The sequence below is a fragment of the Oxyura jamaicensis genome, assembly GCF_011077185.1.
Source record: "Oxyura jamaicensis isolate SHBP4307 breed ruddy duck chromosome 1 unlocalized genomic scaffold, BPBGC_Ojam_1.0 oxy1_random_OJ106646, whole genome shotgun sequence".
NCBI lineage: Eukaryota > Metazoa > Chordata > Aves > Anseriformes > Anatidae > Oxyura > Oxyura jamaicensis.
In genome coordinates, this window is record NW_023303257.1 from 1 (window position 1) to 20,198 (window position 20,198).

Genomic DNA, 20,198 nt, shown 5'->3' on the forward strand with positions numbered 1-20,198 from the left:
GACTGCCCAGCGTCCCGGATGTCTGAAGCAACCATTATCTCCCCCCCATCCGCCCGGTCCTGCTGTCTGAGGCCTCCATGACACGGAGCAGGAAAAAGCCTTCGCTATCAGCGTTACATAATTTGATTGTATGACTCTTATGTAACAAAATAATTTAGAAGAGTAAGTAGGTCACAGCTTTTCTAGAAGCAGACAAAAAAAAAAAAAAGAAACATTGGAATAGAAATACTCGCAGCGACCGCTGCTCCTGCCGTGGAGCAGCAGAACGTATGGCTGGCCACAGAGCTCGCAAGGGTTTCGAATCCGTGACAGCAAGTATTGACATGAGGCCAAAGTTTTACCTTCAAAATAGTTCCACATGCCTTAAAGCAGAGCCCCTGCTTTCATGCTACAGATCAGCCAAAGCTGTCCGTTTCTCACTCGACTGGGGGAATGGCGATGGCTAGAAAAACCCTCAATAGATCAAAAATAAAGGTACAGAAATAGGAGAAAGTAGTAAATCCTGTTAAGAACTACAGCTTGTGCAGTTAACCTACCAAATCCTCCACTGCATATTCAAAGCTGCCAACAATATGCATAAGCAACAGATTGTTATGTTAAGCAGCTCAGACCTTCAGAACCACTTGTTTTATGCAGACCCTTCAAACCCAAGTTCCAAGGCATTGAAAAAAAATCTCCATTTCCATCTTTAACACACATCGAGTGCAGTCAGAAACAATTCCAACTTAAGAACCTCTACGACTGATCAAACTACAGAAGAAAGATTTTGTTCTTAAATGGAAGCCACTCTGAAAGTTCAGTTTACATTTAAGTGAGCAGAATCCTTCAGAAACCCTAAAACTAATACCAACATTCAAAACACATCAGTGCTCCTGAAGCTCTATAGCAAGAATCTCAAACTGCAACAGCTAACGAGAACACGGCCATGCACTGTATTTTTAGTTCTTAATCCATCAGTATTTCACAGCTGCAAATAGCCAGAACTCTGCATTTTTAGAAAATCAGTTCCCAGCCCACACGAGAAAGGCCAAGGACACGTACCAACAAAAACGCGGGACGCCAGCAAAGGAACAGTAACACTAACACACAGCTCTACAGCACAAATAATAAAAAAAGGGTTTCTTGATTTTTTTTTCCTTCTAAGAGATTTTTTTTCCTCCTTTCTAAGAGATACCTGAGACACTAACTTTAAGCAAACGTTCACTTGAGTGAGTGAAGGCCAAAAGCACCTTAGATTCTTTGTTGGGCCAAGGGAGGAAAAGGATAGCTGTACATCAGTAATAACCAGCTCTTAGCACGTTCAGCTCTTTTATTTCAGCCAACAGACAAAATTGAGACTGTGTATATTTCCACTGAGCCTCTCATGATTGATAGATTTGGCTTCCAAAACATCAAATGACTGTTGGATGCAGGCTGGCCACTTGATGTAATGTAGAAGTTTGCATGTGATTGGCATCACAGTAGTACTACAGAAGCTAAATGTAAAAATATTGTACGCAAATGGTGTCTAAAAAGTATATAAAAGGCTCCTTTTTACATACTGTCATGCAGCTTTAAAGAGATGACAAACCAAAGAATGGCTTTGATCTGAATTTGTAAATAATTCCTTTGGTTAAAATCTTAATGAGAGCATGAGACTAAGACACTAACACTGTCAAACACACAGGTAGAATTAAAAATATTTCAATGCTCATTATCAAAACCAAAAATGAGAGTCATCACTGAACTGCCAAAGTCTGCTTGCTCTTCAGTAAAACCGGAGTAGGAAGGTTTTCAGGAGGCTGTCAGCTGAGCCAGGCTGTAAGGAGACAGGAGTAGGGAGCCAACTGAGGAGCGTGCCTGCTGCTTCACTGTCCTCATCTCCCGCACCTAATTTCTGTTCCTGGGGGGAGTGGAATATGTTGTTGGTTGAAGCTCACACCACAAAAAGGATGGGCAACTTCATGTAGAACCTTCTTGTCCAACAGAGAATAGACAACAGAGAATAATTAATCAATTTCCAAAATTTTCAGGCTTCCAAGAACACACGTGGTAATACCCACACTGCCTCAAAGGAACGGAAGGAAGAGCTCAATCCTGCTTTTCCCTACGTAAGGGTCAGCACATACCCTCTGACACGGCTCTGGCAACAGTGGCCTGAGGACCGTGAGAGAAGAAAACATCAGTGACACACGCTGATCACCCAAAGCTTGGCAACTCATCCAGACAGTCATGACTAAGTCCCTGCCTCGCTGCTTTAGGGCTCGGAGCTTTAGAAGAACAATGCTGGCACCCCTTGAAGAAGCCATCACTGCAGACACGCTGACCGTGAAATGTGTTGATTCCATGGGGTGAGAGAACAAAACAGATGTTGACATCATCATCATCAAAGAAAAGGGAAAAAAAAAGTCTTTTAAAAAAACATAGCTTCCTACTTGCAGCAACTAGTTAAAAATGACGGAGATGCCACCATCGGGAAGCAGCAGCACAGAAAACCATCAGCAACTTGTGTCAGCTGGGCTTTTTGGAACTGGACACTGGTAATGAGCAGGCTAATGACCACAATGTCATGTTACGATTAAAGCTGCTATTGACAGCTTCTGTTGTGACTGTTAGTGCTGCTTTTAAATCCTCCACGAAGTCACTTGTGATGTTGGTACAAACATTTATGAGCCAGATAGCCGGGTAAAGAACCTTGGGGCCATGATAACAGCTCTAACACAGTCAGCAGCATCACAGCCACCATCAGTCTTTATCCCCTTTTTTGACTTTTTCGTTCTGGAAGCAGAGATACGCTGCTCCACGACTCAGCCGTATTCAAAAGGGAAGGATGTCTTTTCTGTAACGCACCACATGACTTGCATGAATTGTTCCAGAAGATCTAGGCATTAAAAAAACAGCACCAAACTGATTTCTCATTGTGAGAGTGAGCTTCCCACCCACAGAACAGGCGTCTGCTGTGCTCAATTAAATACAGCTTATACAAATAATGTTTAGAGCCCTTTAAACTTGCCATCCATCAAAGTGACAAACGGCATAAATCATCTCATCTCAGTCCAGCGGCGTCAGCTCCCCTCCGTTTCAGGATTTTCAAGAAAAAGACAGGAAGAGGTAAACATCACACGTGCAAAGATCTGCAACAGGTTAAGACGCTGAAGTGGGATCTCTTTAAACAACCTCATCCCCTGTTGCATAAAAGCTGCATATATAAACCAGAAGCCTCTAGACTTGCATACACAGCTCTGCAGAAGGACTGGTATGGTAACAGAATCAGTATTTAAAAGGCAACAAGAGGCAGAAATGAGATCTTTTTCATCTCCCTTCCAAAACAAATTATTTTAATAACGTTGTCCCCTTTTGACTCCATGTTCCTTTGAGTTTTCCTTGACTTGTCTACCTAGCCGGTTTTTGTTTGTTTCTTTTACAGAACCCACCGATACAAGGCTCAGAGTCCAAGCTAGCCATGAGGTTTGAGTTTTAACTACGCGTGTTTGTTGTTTCAATAGCAGATATTCAAGGAATGAAAAGGTCACATAATTCCAGTACGAGAAGTTTCACAAGATTCCGAGACGACAAATCCTCACGCAAACAGGCACCTAAAATGCAGGGCCTACCTTGCTGTACCAGTTGAGGCACGGCTGGACCACATCTGGATCATCAATGCCATTAAGTTCAACATACCAGATACTAAAATTGAAGCTAGGTCCCCAGGATAAGAGTGGAACTGGAGAAGAAAGGAAAAGGAGAAAAAGGAGGCATCAACATCAAACAAGCATTGCATTAGTCTTATCAGGCTATACACAGTGCTATTTCAACAGACGGCTTTTGAAGGTTAAATAAGATTCAGTACTTATGATTTTACGTAAGTTTAAGTTTAAGAAAGCTTAGGAAAAAATCACCACGCATCACGCTAAAGCTGTCATTTAAAGCAACCTGTACTAAGCAACATTAACACAGCAGATCATGGCAAAGCTGAAGCTCGCTTTAAGCAAAAGAGCAAAAATACTATCATTTAAAACAGCTCGGAGAGGCAACAAGCTTTGACATGGATGGGAATCACGAGCATACCAGAGACAGTATTTGCTCCTCGCAGTACATTTATTTTCACATTTGTCAGCAACAATTATTTTCCCTAATGGTGAAGACAAGAAGCTTTGGGTATTCTAAATTTTACAAAATTAGGAACGTCTGCAAGTTGTGGAGGAGGGAAGGAGGGAAAACTGTCAGTCTCCAGTTTAAAAACTGTATCTAATTTTTATTTTATTATTTTTTTTAATCTCAAACGTGTGCAGCTTTCTGGCTAATCCTGTTTCATCCGGCTATCAGAACAGACATTTAAAACACGAAGTGACCTGTGAAACACACCGCAGCCTCTCACTTAAGGCCTCTCTGTGGTAACATCCACATCTTGCATCGATCTATCGATTAGCCTGCAGATTAAGAGTTTGTTCTGCTTTTCAGAGCAATTGCAGCCCCCGCACTGCTTTTACGTGAGCGCTCGCTCCTTAAAACTGCAGTGAAATCAAGTGGCTTCTCTCAAACGCTTCTGTTTCCTCTCTATTTGACCGTAACCGATAAACAGGAAAAGATAGCATTGGAGATGAATGAGTAGTAACCAGCAGCAGCGTGGAGTCCACTACTTCCTCCCTTCCACAGAAACTGTTCTTCCCACGGAGAAGCTGCTTGTTACCCCTCAAACTGCCACAAAATGCCACTGAGGCTGCTGACTTGTTCAACTAGGGGTTTTCTGACCCACCCCCTGAGGAAATCAAAGCCAAAATTAGGCTTCAGGTCATTCCTGTTAAAGGTTCAGAAGTGTTTATACTTCCCCAAGCTACATCCCTTATTTGCTGCAATGCATTCGGGCACAAAGCATATGCTCAAACACACAATACCCTAAATTTTAAAGGGTTTTTCTACAAACCTCTAGCTAAGGACTTGTGACAACTTCTAGGAACAGTCATCAGGAGAACAGATTTTCAGAAGAGATCTGAACAGACTCCAAATATGCAATTCTTAATTGGTTTTAAAATCAGTACGTAGGTACTTCTATGTGAACTACTCTCAAATCATCCCAAATAGTTCCTGCTATTTGATCCTTCAGCCTTCCAGGTGAGATGCTCTCAGAGCAGCCCCCAGTAGGTTTGTCTTGGAGACAGGAGACAAGTGAACTGGTAAAGAAAACCAAGCCTGTCTTCCATGGGACAAAGCTAAACAAGGTATTCTATCTCAATACCATAAAACCTTACTACTTTTACCTCCAAGTGCATCAGTTTAAAGTTGTTACCAGAGAGAGATGGGGACTGATGCAATAACTGGTGCATGTTCTATATGAAAAAATGCTACGCTCCCTGCACTGAGACACAAAAAGGCATCAGCAGCAACTGCACAAGTCTTTTCTCACGTTCCTCTGGAAGACAGCAAAGAGCCAAACACCAGAGCTCACAAACAACCCGGGGCATCCCACCTATTAAGATGACAGACCGAGAAAATACCACAAGTATGGGCTACCCCTTTTATTTGTCCTCAGACCGGAATGCACAGACCAAACTGAAGTTAAATCTGGTGTTCGTTCAGCCATAAAGAATCCCAATCTGTTCATCAGCTCCTTGCACTCGAACACCGAACCAAACCACAGACCACCTCAAATGGGCTGAGGCCATCGATTTCCTGACGGTGAACCTGAGGCCAATGTCATGATGTTGACTTTACTGGGTGGGAAAACAAAATTAAAAAATCAAATTCAAGCATTACCGCTTTAGCGCCTCTTTCCAGGAAAAGATAATAAATAAAGCAGAGGTGTCCACCTTGAACCGTACTCTACACACTCCTTGCTATATTGCTTTTTTCCCTCCACAGACACACACCTCTGAGGGAGAAAGATGCTCCCATTAAAAGTGTTGAATCTGAAACCTACCGCTCCAGTATTTCTCCAGCTTTTAACCAACAAGTGACCTCAGCTTGGTTTTTTTTTGCTGCATCCATCCTGAAATGCAAACGACTGCTCAGCCCAGCTGAACTGTCACCACACGGTGAGAGGTGCCCAGCAGAGAGGAAAAATAATTTAAAAAAAATCAATAGCCCTTTAACAGAAGCAAAAGGTATTTATGTCACTTAAACAGTGTTGTGTTTTTTTGTTTTGTTTTTGTTTTTACCCACACAAGACTTATTTTAGGGGATATTTCTCAATAATTGCAAGCTATGCCTAGGCAAGGACTGCAACCCTGCATACTACAGAAAACAGCAGAGGCACAGAACAGTACAATTATTTCAAGCACACTTCTCAAGCTAATTTCTGTGTCCCTCATCTACAAGCTGTAGTCACACAAACAATGCACGTTTGGAAAAATGCAGGTACAGATGTAGCTGATCCAACTAATAGAGGAAACATCCATAAAGGAGCATTGCTCTTTTTTAATACAAAAGAAGCTCAAAAACCTCGAAGCAGAGTTAGTAACTCCCATGCTAGTAACAAACTGCCATGAGAACCGCACTCAGAGTTTCTTCAAACTCCTTCATGGCAATCACTCTTCACAACACCTTCTGCTTTCAGTGATACAATATAAAAATCTCTGCTTGGAGGGACCACAAAAACAAACAGCCAGAAACAAAGCTCACAGCATCATAAAATCGTTCTTCGCTATTTTGTCCAGATAAACATCTTTTCCCCTCCCAAGCTCTTTAACGAGGTGCTACGTGAAACACAAAATTACTTGTCAAGTAGGTCAGGAGGCTGTACAACTGGGCATTTCGGTGCTAAGGAACTGAGGTTGAACTAATTAAACTGCAAGAAGTGCAAGCCTCGTCTTGACAGAAGTTGAGAGAAGGAACTTACTTCTTCTGCTTCCTACCAGCCAAACGTCTCGTGGGCAAAGCAAGTTTTAGGAAGCTTTTCCCCCACCTCTCACCGATCTACCCGTCATATTCCTCCTGTTTCCCCCCAAAAAAATATATTATCCTCCCTGTTGTGCTGTTTAAAGCAGCGTACAGATCTGTTTATCTGCAGAATTATAAAGAAAATGCTTTATGCAAGCAGCTGCCGAACTAAACAATGCCTCCTCCAAACACGCAAGCTTCTCTGATAACAGTAACTCGTGTGGTGTCAGCCTCTCCGAGTCCAAAAGGGCAGATTTTGGCCTCGTGTTTACTGGCAGCATTACAAGGAACACAGCACGGTACTGCAAATTTTGAGTTACTTTGGCTAGCAGCTTGGAAATTTTAACAAACTGAAAACATCTTCACGCTGCGAATCTGAAAAATAACAGAATTTCATAACATCATTTTACAGTTGTTTCACAGCAGAAAAAACACTCGCAATTTCATAAACAAAATGACGCTAGGAACCAACTAGAAATTAACCGGGTTTGGTCAAAAAAGCATTTTGATTTTTCTTCTAACACAGGAATTTGCTTCGCAGAAAATAGCTTCGAGAAATGAGAGGCAGTAAATATAGCTAAAAAAGAAAACAAGCCATAACTGGTGAGCAAGTGACAAATATATACATATTTGTCACCAGAATACTTAACTGTATGTTCCTTAAGTAAGGAACCCATCCCAACAAAACCATGTAACTTAATACCCACTCACGTCATGTCAGAGAAAAAATGCTGGTAGTAGAATTAATCAACATTTTACTTTCCTGACAAGTTCCAACTTCGTGCTATGCTTCGTAGCATCTGAACATACCCGCAACGTATATTGCAGGAATACAACTTACACATCCAGAGCAGTAGCTCGGAATCTTTCTGTTCAACCCTTTAGCCCTCCAGTAACCACTTGCTCCTTGTTAGCCATTAAAATAAAATATCACGCCCCCAGAAATCTAACACAGAAAGCTTCAGAATACATTAAAAATCAATTTAACTTCCATGACCTCAGCCTTAAACTATTCCTTTGCTCCATTTCAGGATTCCTCAAGCTAAGTGTTACAGATGCTTCCAAAGAAGTGGCAAAAATAAAAGAAAACAACCAACAACTCACTTCTCCGCTTGCCTAAAAACAGGAAACACCATGGTTTATGGCACACAAACACTTGATTCCTAAACTGAAACTTTCACAAAGAGCCCCTACACAGCCACTGTCATCCAAATCTTGGCAAAGGAATTAACCAATTCTTCAAAACGCTCTTAAATTCCTCTAAGCCAACAGGATCTCATTTCATTTTTCAGCAACTATCTCCTTGCTCTATTTTTTAACAAAAAAAGAATTAAACAGCGTAAAAACAGTAATTCTTTTACCATCTCAGCAGGTAGGAAGGGGAAGATAAATCTACTCAGCTATGTAGAGATGAAAGGCTCCGAACTACTGGCTTAAACCCAACCAGCTTCAATAATGGCAAGCGTAAGACACCCACTCTTTCTGGCCCACGCAAAGCAAGAAAAGAGCAGCCACCCCAGTTCCCATCACAAGCCACAGTCATTAGTGCCCCTCCTAGCATGCCCCACCAGAGAAACTACCCTGGTGGACATCACGGAGCATATTTCTTCTTTGCTCCTGGACAGCGTCTTTAGCCAGAACTGAGACGTCATGATTAGAGCAGCAAGAAGGCAAAAGGAAAGGCTTCTGCTATTGCTTTATGTTGCAAGCGTGTTTGGAGGAAAGAAGAAGAAACTTCTTCAAACTCCAAGGTTATCAGTGCTGGAACTTTTACTAGCATTTAACTTAATGTTTTTTTAAAAAGTTCTAAATAGCAAGTTATAGTAGGACAGTAAGCAGCTTCTCCAGTAATTAGTTGGCTCAACAACTGCGTTTTTGAAAAGTACAGTATTTTGCTTTCAGTCCCTAGGATTTCTATCACGGAGCTATTATTTCTTAGTAACAGGACTTCACTGTGTTCCAATCTAACCAAGCTAAGAGATCATGAAATGGAACAGCTATTTTGGATACTTTGCCTGAGTACAATGAAGTCACAAGTGCCAAGACTGGCACAAGTATAAGAAAAGATTATTTTCTACTCAGAATGCCGAAAAAATGCATTTACCTATCTTAATGAATCGACAGGGGAACATCTGTTCATCAATTTTATGCTTCAAGGTGAATGTTTCTTTGTTATAATCATTCTTTAAGCCACTGTGGGAAAAAATAAATAAGGTTACTAAATCTTACCTTGTATTTTAGGACTAGCTAATAAATGCAATCTAGGTCATGCCTGAAATGCGATGCTTGTTTCATATTACTATAAATCACCGGTACCCGTGCTGGACCAATGCCTGGACCGCTATCCACCATCTTATCTTCCTGGGAGGCAGCACTGGCTAGTGGTTTCAGGGGGAACTGCCATCAGATCAATGCTGCTGGTCTGTGCTAGCGTCCCTGTGACTTCAGCAAGCGATCTGATCACGCTTTCCTGGGCAGGATGGAGAGCGACTAATCACACTGTCAAAGTGCTTTGTGATCCATTTATGAGCAACACTTTATAAAATACCAAATACTTACTATAACTTATCAAAAATCCTAGGTCCATTTCTACTGAAGATGCAGCAACAGGTCCCAAACCAAGGATTTTTATTGAACTCGTGACGTTAGGTATTGGTAATTACTATGCTACTCAAATCTCTTCCCCCAAAATTAAAGCAGCAATAAAGTGAAGCTGCAAGACTGGTCTACCGAAAGAGAGGGCAGGGACGGGGAAGGTTGTGGCTCGTCTCTGTATGGCTTTGAAGGATACCTGCAACAAGAACGTCCCATGTTTCCCCTCGGCTGTTCTAACTGAGTAAAGATCATGTACCCCGGTACGTTCCCCAGAGGTGGAGCTTCCTTCTGTAGGCCTCCAAAACTAGCTCTTGCTCCTCATTGCTCTTGTACTCCTAGATATTTAAGTCACTTCGCCTTCTGAAACAGAAAGCCCCTTAAAAGGCCCTTGAAAATTTATGGTAGCAACTACTCAGAAGCTCATGATCAGCCTCAGATAGCCAAAAGGCTCCTTCATTACTCCCTACCAGTACAACTACTGGATCAAACTAAAAAAAAAGGAAAACAAAGGTTTTCTATTTTCTTATCTGATTTATTTACCCATTTGAAGCAAGGCAGAGCAGCTGACCAGCCAGAGCTTTACAGCTGCAAGGAGGTTCTTAACATAGGCAGGTTACTTGTGCTTTTAAAAGCTTCTTGAAGTTACCCACACCTGGGGAATCATTTCTACTGCGCCTCAGGCACAAGGAAGAAAGAAATCGCAAACACAGCAATGTTGAACCTTGCTCTCAGCTCTTTCAGACCTCCAGGAGTTCACTCTCCGCAAATCCTCTGTGGTTAGGGCAGGATAAGGAAGGCTTCCTGGAGCAAGCTTTGGGAGTGCTGCTCACTGACCTGACCACAAACACAGGGGCAGCTAATTGTAGGATCACAACAACAGCTGTGTTACACTGTCTGCTCGGGAGTGAAGGGGAAGAGCTTTTTGGTCCAGCTTTTCTGATTACCACAGCTGACGAAATCACGTCTTACCTGGATAAGAGATCTGTCATGTTTTCCTCATTCATCCCACCAAAGACTTTAAACTTCTTTAAGTTGCAGACATGCGTTTTCTCGTACTTGCCAAACGTGATGCTCTGGACTATGGCAGGTCTTTCAAGTTTCAGAATCAAATACTGTGGAAGAGAGAAAAGTGAATTTTAACATTAAAGCCAAGGCTGCACAACACACCAAGGGAGAAACAACGCAGCCTTCAAATATTCAGTCATAAAGCCAGAAAAAATGAAAATTAAGATGATTCCTCCCCCCCTTTCCCCCCCATTATCATATTTTCTCCCTAGTTCTTGGAACTAACCAAAGGCTTTTTAGGAATATTGGTTTTTAAAAATCTATCCAGGAAAAAGATGGGGTTGAAGTGCCTATTCCTAGCGTTGCTATTCAAGGCTTACATACATTCCTTCAAGTTGGACGCAAGACTTCCTGAAATCTGGCAAATAGGATCAAGCTAAGGAGGACGATGATTCAAACGCCCACTCCAGCCTGAAAGGAAACCTAAACTGAATGCACAATTAGATAAATACAGCATGTTCCACATGCGAAGAGAACATCAAATTACTTTTCCTCTCTAGGAGAGACTATTTAACCACTGAACACAGACTATGTTTGATTTGTGGCTAACACAGGGGCCAACTGCTTAATAACCATCCCAAATAAAACCCAACCACTTTGCTGACAATAAAGGGCTTTGCACATATAATGATGCAAATGTTCTCACTTTGAACATTCGTTCCCCTTTACTCAGATGTCCCCCCACAGCACGCAAACCAAAGTCAGATAATTTATTTTCAGGCCCCAGCTACCAGTTTCCCCAGCACTGCTGGAGGAAAAGATCTATTCCACTTGAAAATCATACGCGGAGAAGCGTTTGCACCATCCATCAGGGACCACCGAGCACCAAGTTTATTTAACCTTCCCCTACAAAGCAGGTCTTGAGGGAGCCTGGAGACATCCTGCTTTGCAGGATACCCTGAGATTTATACCTGAAAACAAGGTGGCTGTCTTCCCTAATTTCTCAGACATAAGCAGCACACAGCAGAGAAATGAGACGAAGCACAGAACCCCAATTACTCATTGCCCTGGATTTTGTTGCAAAACCTTACCATCGAGGCTACGTTCCCAGCAGACAACTGAGGCGCTGTGGAACACCTCCCACCACAGGCGCTCCTGGTGGCCCCTGCCTCCAAAAAGGGGCTCTGCCAAAGCATTATTCGGTATTTTAGGTCTTTCACCAGCATTTAGCAGTTATCTGCATGCTTCTGTAAGCCCTCAGGAGATACCAGCATTGCTGCACCACTCTGTTTGAACTGAGCAGCTCCATCGGTGGGGCAAGCTTACCCTACTACAAGTGCATCTTTGGGGTGAGCAACAGAAGAAGCTTTACCCGCTATCTACTTCTTGGTCCTTCTGCCACGGCCCTATAAAGCATGTAATTCTCAACCCAGGAGCAGTACTGATAACATTCGAGAGCATCAGGATAAATGTGGAACCTTGAGGATTGGTCCTCAAAGAGCTTAGCTTAGGAGAAATACTCCCCCAAACAGCATTTACCCCAGATAATGCAGACAAGACAGGTACCTATTGAGAATAAGGAGGAATTGCTTTCCAGCAATTCATTTTTTTTCCAGATTGAAGAAAATAAGCCAGTATCAGCAGCATTAGGATGCAATGGAATCATGTTTTGGTGCTCTTCCAGACATATTTAAGTATTTTGATGAACACTTTTTAGCGTTGTGCCACCCATCCAAGTGTCAGGACCCAATGTCGGTTTAACTAGCAGTAAGCCATATTTTCATCTCAAAGTAATTACCAAACTTCTTAAAGAAAAAAAAAAAACAGTTCTACATTAAAAAAAATAAATAAAAAAAAAAACTACTGAAACAGAAAAGGAAGGGATGAGCAAGAGGCTGGTCCTGGAAAAGGGCAACACCAGATACATGGCACAGCCCACTGCCAAAATTCCCATGCGGAACAGCCAGTACACCCCGACGTCTACGAACTCCTCCTCCACCACCGTACCCTCCCTGCAGCTTTCTCACAGCGATGAAGAAGTGACGCCAGCACTACCGGCAGCAGCGACTGCAGTGCTTTAATCTCACTGGAATCACAGCCCTCATGCCTGGTCGCGGAGACAGACTTTCTCAGGCACCCTGCAGAAGCTTGGCACGCTCTTCATCCTGCGTTATTCAATTCCTACCCTACATTAAGGGAGAGAACTCCAGGGCTGCAGTTAAATCCTCTACCTTGGCATGCACGTCTGCAACGGAGCAGGGCACGGCAATTACTCCCTGTGGCCAGCAATTAGTTCCCGAGCCTACCAACGGAGGGGGAAACTGCAGCCATCCTTGGGCTCCCACGCATCCCAGCACTGCTGAGTCACGCGGGCATTACGAACAGGCACAGAGGCTCAAGACAACCTCTTTGTGAATTTATCGCACTGATAGGGAACCAAAAGAGGTTTGCTTCAAAGCCTGTGGCCTGCTACCTGAACCTATCTATGCTTTTTGTAGTTTAATAGCTATGGGGGTGTATACACCTGTGTGCTTACACAACATATATAAAAATACATCAACACGTGCGTGGTTTGATGTATGTATATACACACACCACCATGGCTACGGGCTGCACATCTCACAGATGTGCAAAAATGAGAAGTACTGCCTCAAGTGCTGCAAACAGCTGGCTGCAGGGATGTTTTGGACTCTTACCAGGATTTCAGACGCGACAGACTATCTTCTCTAGCTTTGAGAGATGCGACAGAAGAGCACATAAGTTCAAATTATTTATTAAGCCTGGGGAGAACAAGTTATATATATACTTGTCTGAAACCCCACAGACTTAACCTCGTAACCTCCGAGTTATGTAACACTTTCCAGTCCTGCTGCTCTAAGCAACGTCAGTGCATTTAACACCCGAGCATTCAGGAAGTATTCCAGAAATCCAAATTGGAAGCTCAAGTGTTTGTTCATTAGAGGCACGGCGCGCTGACATTAATTGGAGCAACTGCACAAAAAACCTCAGCCTAATTGTCGAGCCCCAAATTACCGCCCTTGCAAACAAGATGCTACAAAGCATCAGAAGAGCAGGACTTGTGCTCGGTGATTAAACACATTTGCAAGCGGAGATGCTCAAGGAGCAGAGCGCCGCGAGTCACGTACGGCGCTTCAGCACCTCAGCAGCCGCTTACAGGCACCCAGAAAAGCGAATCCAGCCCCGTGGCACCGGGAGCTGCAACCAATTCCAAGCTTTCCCGAAGCTCTGGTCTGCGCTACCATTTGATGACAACCATATGCACACTTCTGCATCACACAACCGAGTGTAAATTTTATTAATGGATTTTAAATTAGTTCCTGATATGATCTACACAGCAGGATGGAAATCGAGAGGGGAAAACTGCTCTTCTCAGATACAAATTCTGCGCTGTTACAGCATGTGTAGGATGTTAGCGGCTCTCCCCGAACAATTGGTTTCAGTTTTCCATCTCCGAATCAAATAAGCTCGACCGGATTCCAAACCGTACTGTGCAAGCTGCCTGGGCAATTAGACACGCATCACATTATATTAACTTCTTTCTCTTTAACATTTTCTGCTCATCAACCTTTGCAATGCAGCGCTGCAAACTTGTTTTGTGTTTTTTTTTTTTTAATTAGGGAGCAATGACATTTGTTTTGCATGTGAAAATAAAAGCAGAAAATAACCCAGATCCTCGGCAGGGGCTGTCAGCAGCCACTAGGCAAACCTACCCAATGTTTTTGCAATTAAGCTTCTGTCTTTTAAAACAAAAAATCTACCCTTTTGTTCTGCACGTTATTAATCAAGCCACTATGGGTAATTAGATGTTCTCCTGCACGCAGCCTCCCAGTTAGACCACGGCTGCAGCCGTCGGGACGCACACGGATGGCAGGGCCGAGCTCTTCAGCATTACCAGCCTCGCTGCTTCGCACTTCCCATGTAAGAACTCCTTCAAAAATAGAACTACCAGCCCTCTTCTGCCCGAATAGGTTACTACATAACAGGTCTGTTATTGAATATGTAATTTCTGGGTCATTCTATCCCAAGGCTGAAGATAGATATCTAGTTTAATAAACAGAAAAACAGCTGTCACACTTCCTTCCACTGGCACTCATTCATAACTCGTGGCTTTCATGGCCTCAGGAATGATTTAACTCTACCATACCCGCAAGCCAGGCAGACCCTTTACTAAATACAGCCACGGGGCAGTAGTTCAAATATCCAGACTTCCACTTTCATTTTCTTCTCTCCCTTTTCAGAAAGTTTTAGTATGGGCTTGACCACACTTGCTGCAAAGTACGGATCTTCCCTGGGCCACTGGACAAACTCGGAGCTTTACAGGCTCGTGCTTACCTTAGCAAGGGGAGTGCTCCCAAAGCAAGGTGCCTGGAGGTGTTATTGCTTCAGTCAACAAAGAAAGGGGATCACTTAATACCAGGGAGTGATTTTTACCACTCAGGCAGCACAGAACATCACCTAGGCAGTGAATTTGTAAACCCTCACATTAAGGTGAGACACGTGGAGGAGACAGACACCAGTGACTGGGGCTGCAGTGTATTAAAATATCTCACAGCGTGTGCCAGCGAGCATGAATGGCATTAGTCCTCACACCAAGTCCAAGCCTTAGCTTCAGCTAATAAAGTGTGAGACAAGGCAAGCTTTATGGCGCTGAGTTTTTGTGCACTTCCTGTCCCAGACTATTACGGCCGCCCACGCGCTGTAACAAGTGCGTCACTGTAAAAGCGACCAATTTTGAAACAAAGCGGTGCCAACACAAAAGCCATAAAACGCTTCACAGCTTCGTTTTCCATAGGATGCTCCCTGTTTATCTTGGGGATTAAAAATAACGTGCGTGTGTGCGTATTATTGCTGGAATCTGAAATACCCACTTGCTAACATAAAGCGATTAATCTCACCCCAGCCTCTCTCCCCACCAGAACTATAATTCAGTCAATTATTATTTCAGCTGAGGTTTTCCCAAGCTGAGATTCTGCCTTAAGAGCTTTTGTGAAAACAAGGAAGCAGAAAGCTTGCATAAAAGTTTTACCTGCCTTAAAATGTAGCAATCTTTCACTGTTCAGAGGTGCAAAAACTATCTTGAGCAAAATCTTACCAAACATGAAGTTCTTTGGTCACCTCTGAGACAACGTAACTTGGAACAGTTTCTCCACGTGCATAGGAACAGCAGAAACTGCCTTCTTTGCACGAAGGCTTCTGCAAATTTCAATTCCCTGTTCCCTCTTCCCAGCTGTTTTTACAGCAGGTAAGTTACACTGGCAAATTTGCTTTAAACAAGTAATTAAACACTCAGGTGAGAAGCATGAGAACTCACTAAAATATGTATTAGAAGGCACTGCAAATACATCTTCTCTCTCAGCACTCAGGATTGGGCTCGCTGAATAAACGGACAACTAAGGAGCATTTTATATTCTCACTGCTGGATACAGAGGTTCAAATAAGAGGAATCCAGCAGGACCATCCTTTCCTCTTAGGTGGCCAGGTTTTTTGTTGTTTTTGTCTTTAAAGAACACAAAATACCACATGGACACTGTCTTATCTCAGTTGTCACTGTGTGGATATCCCCAATGATATAAATACATATATTTAATTCCTAACTCTTCAGTCAAGAGCTTGGTTTACATTACTTGCTTAGCATGCAGGGCAGCACCCAGCTCTGCAGGGCTGGCTTCAGTAGATCTGCAATAGCATCTTCATTCATGCCTTGTTCGATGAACAAATTTACTGGGAGATCTCTCTTGAACAAGTTTGTGTAGTTTGTATTTAAGTGATTCTGATTATTCCTTGCTTAACCTACGTGCTTGACACAACTTGGATCACTGCTTGGCAGCTTTAAGCGTAGGACGGGAATATGTTAAAGCATCCAGATGTATTCCCCGTCAGTTTAAGAACAGAACAAAACATTTAGGATCCCTCAAGAAAACAAAAGGCAGACCTATAAGCACCTTGGGTCAGTCTAAAGCTACAACACAGCCAACCTTGCCTTGTGCACATACAAAAAAACCCTTAGAAATAATACGTTTTCTGCACGAAAACTAAAGGGATGGCACGGTGAGATGCAACACATGCTCAAAACCCATTACTCTGCAATCAATAGTTCCTAGACAGATTAATCCATAGCTTGAAGCAGTTTTAAACTCCCTTGCTGTTTAACAAAATATTTATATTTTAAAAAATCAAATTAAAAGAGCGGTAGATGCACAGAGGTATCAAGGGGATCAAAGCTTATGAAAAATTATCAGCCTTGACAAGCCCGTTTATGAAACATGCCAGCAGTATAGACAAGATAGCTCTCTTCCCATATTAAAAAGCCTTCACTTTCACAGACAGCAGTATAGAAAATGATCATGAAAATTAGGAAGGAAGCCTCTCAACTGGATGGGATGACCCCGCTGTGATCTGCAGCTGCCAGTGAAGAGTACAGATTTTTAACACACCTTCACAGCAAAAGCAAGATTTACCTAGAGGAAAATTCCCAAGGCTAAACTCATGAAGAATACTTGAATTAAATGCGCTTATGTTCTGTGCACAGCAGCTCTGTGTGAGAGGTACCCCCAACACATTCTGCTGTGCATCAGGACTTCAACAAAAGAACTCAAAACACCAGCGTAACAGATACAGGAGAAGCTAAGCAAACGGGACCAGAGCAAAAAGGCATAAAGGGAAGGGTAACACATTTATTGGGGAAAAAAAATAATAAGTGAAAGGATAAGTGCATTTTTCTGGATAATCTAATAATGTAATTATAATGAGAAGGCAAATTAGAAGCTAAAAATCAATACAGATTCTATTCTAATAATCACCGATTAACCATCGGCAGAGGTGACGTTCATGTCTCTTTTTAACAGAGGCTACATTTCTAAGCGTGCTATTAGGGGAAACAAATACAAGCTCCTTAGATCTAGGATTCAAGGCCAGCAGCCTACAACGGTCTCCAATAGCACGAACAAAGGGGGACCTGCACGCCTCATTAGCAGCTTAATCTAACCGTAAGGTTCGATTATTTCCAGTGTGACTGGGTTTTTCAAAGATGAAACGTGAAACTCTTCCCCTGCAAACATCTTTCCTTGACAGATCGTGAATAGGTTGCTGGAAATGTAAATACCTAACGTACCAACAACATGGATTGAAGTGAGAGAAGGTATCTTATAAAGGCATCCAGTGTAAGTAGTAACAGACTGTATTTAAAATAAAAACCCATCGTACCTAAATTGCACAAGACAGCTGTACAGGAGCAGAGATTCGGGTGCTTACCTGGGGAGGGTAATTGCTTTCAGAAGACCATCTCGAGGACTGATCATTAGGCTTGTCCACCAAAATGTTCCTAAAAAGGAGAAGCCAGAAGTAATTTAAGTACCTGCCACACTGTATTTACATCACCAGTAAGAGCTGTCAAACACGGAGATCAATAACACTCCCATGCAACTCCCCAAAATGCTGGACAGAGACTACGCTTCTCCCAGACCCATTAAAACAAGTCTCCAAGCCATGTGGTTGGGAAATGGAATTTCACGTTGCGAAACAAAAATCCAAATTGTGAAATAAATGTAAAACAGATGAATTTACGTAGGCCCAAGTCTGCAGTGAAGTGGAAAAAACGGTCTCATTCACCTCGACGGGGTAGGAACTTTTCAATGAGGTTAAAACCGATGAGCAGCAAGGCGGTTAGCGAGCCAAAAGCCGTCCCTTACTAGGCAGGCGATACTCCCAACAGGGAGAGTGAGCTGCTAACCTACTTAAGTTTTGTTGGAGTGTGGAAAATGAGCGTCTAACTCATGCCAAATTTGAACACGTATTTTTCACGAGCTACAAGCCTACAACAACGCACGGGAAAGCTGAAGTTTAACTCTTCACCCAGCAAAGTAAATCTCTTAATTGCCTGCATACAGCTTCAAATAGCACAGCGTTTGGGTAATTAACCAACTCCGAATAGTGTTTGGGCCAAAACAAAACACATTCATCAGGATAATCCTTATGAAGGACCTCCCTTCCTCTTTCCTGTAACAGTACAGTAAGGCTCTTCCCAGTTCACCTCCCAGATGAAATTAAAAACTGAAAAATAAAAATAAAAAACCTAAAATTATATAATTACTCCGTTCCCTGCTGGCAAGGTAACAACGCACCACCTGCTGGACAGGGCTTACAAAGCTCTACCAAGTCCAACTAATGAACTTGCCAGCTCGTAAAACTTATGCAAAAAGAAGGACGCAGTCATCAAAAGGCTTATGCCATCTCCATCTGCTGTGTAGGAGGAAAAGAACACGAGCATCTGGATTACTACAAAGGACCGGGGCGAAAAAAAACGCTTGTATGAAAGCCGGGAAGGGAAAGAGGTTAAGTCAGAGGTTGAGCATTACCAGGCAGAAATGAGCTCGCTCTTTCCACATCGGGCAGCCCAAATCACCACACCAGCAGCGGGATCCAGGCAGTCCCACACCGTGGGCGCACCTCTGAGCGCCGACCCAGTGGCTGCCTTTCCAGGACATGTGCCACAGCTTCTTTTTTTACAGCGCAGGAAGAAAAAAACTCAACCTCCCTTCTGCTTTAGCTAGCTGCCATCACAGCAGGGCACTTACTAACAGCAATGGAAGCTGATTTAGTTGTCTATGCACAGAGCATGCGTGGGAGCAGCGGATGGCCACATGCTGCCCTCTTGCTCAAACACCATCAGAACAGGAAAGGTCAGGCCGTTACTCTTCCAGCTGGGAACATCCAGTTTGCAGCACGAAGAGCTCAAGTCCTAAAGAAAACAGCTCCTGTCTGTCCTAATTCCAGCAGGGACAAATTCTCCCAGGAGGGGAGAATTCAGAAGCTGCTAAGACGCGCAGATTTTGAACAGAAGTTGCCAGCCGCAGTGCTAAGTCACCACCAGAAACCAAAAAGCACTTGGAAGAAGAATCAAACCCACAGCCATGACATGCCACAGGCAAGGTGAAATGACACTTTGAAATGTTTTAATGCCTTCTAATAGAGAGAGAGAAAAAGCTGTATTTGAAGATGTGAATTTTGTATTAATACTTAATGGACATGAAGGCAAACAAAAACGTAACACTGTCTGGCTTTCTCCTCTTTGAAACTTCAGCCCAGCATGCAAATAACAATTCACCCTATAGAATATGTTTTATTTATATTACATTTGTTTAAATATCACAGGATAGGCCCTTCATACATTGAGCAACATCTGCAGGAGCTGGCACCGTCACGCGGTCAGATAACGCCCTGCTGGAAAGAGGCATTTTCTAACTGGGCCAGATCCCAAAGATCGTATTTTTAGAAGTGGATTTGTTTGCTTCTCCAGGTCAAAGATCAGTTTGCCACAACCAACGAGGAGCTCATTCACGACAACCAGACAAGATAAAAAAAAATCCTTCTGCAGAGAGAGAAGAGGAACGCGTAGCTCTCGCAAAATTAAGGCTAAAAAGAAATTGAAACCAGAAAAGCCAGCAGCATCGAGAGCATTATAAATATGTCTAAAAATACATGGGTTGCTAGTTTATTAGGATTAAACAAACGTCGAAGACAGAATTTGGTATGTACAAAGTTTATCTACCATGGTCGTTCGGGAAAATTTATGGGCTCAAATACTTGGAGGAGTTCAGGCATTCCTGAGACAGCAAGAAACAAACATCTCCTAGTGACAGATGCCTCTTGCCACGTAAAGCCTTCACTCCGGACACCGCAGAAATCCTACACGGAACCTAGAGTCAGGCTTCCCAGATGTGACA

At 42.9% G+C, this 20,198-nt stretch overlaps 1 protein-coding gene across 1 annotated transcript in view; it reads right to left on the minus strand.

Annotated features, from left to right (window-relative positions):
- Positions 1–3,276: 3,276 nt before the first annotated feature.
- The window catches only part of LOC118156964 (muskelin-like), a 28,593-nt gene continuing 11,671 nt past the window's right edge, over positions 3,277–20,198 (minus strand). The window contains exons 2-5 of the mRNA XM_035311207.1: positions 17,728–17,797; positions 10,420–10,562; positions 8,960–9,048; positions 3,277–3,703 (exon numbers count right to left, since the gene is read on the minus strand). Coding sequence (XP_035167098.1) covers positions 3,576–3,703; positions 8,960–9,048; positions 10,420–10,562; positions 17,728–17,797 — 430 coding nt within the window. The 3' untranslated portion in view covers positions 3,277–3,575. The remainder of the gene's footprint in view (positions 3,704–8,959; positions 9,049–10,419; positions 10,563–17,727; positions 17,798–20,198) is intronic.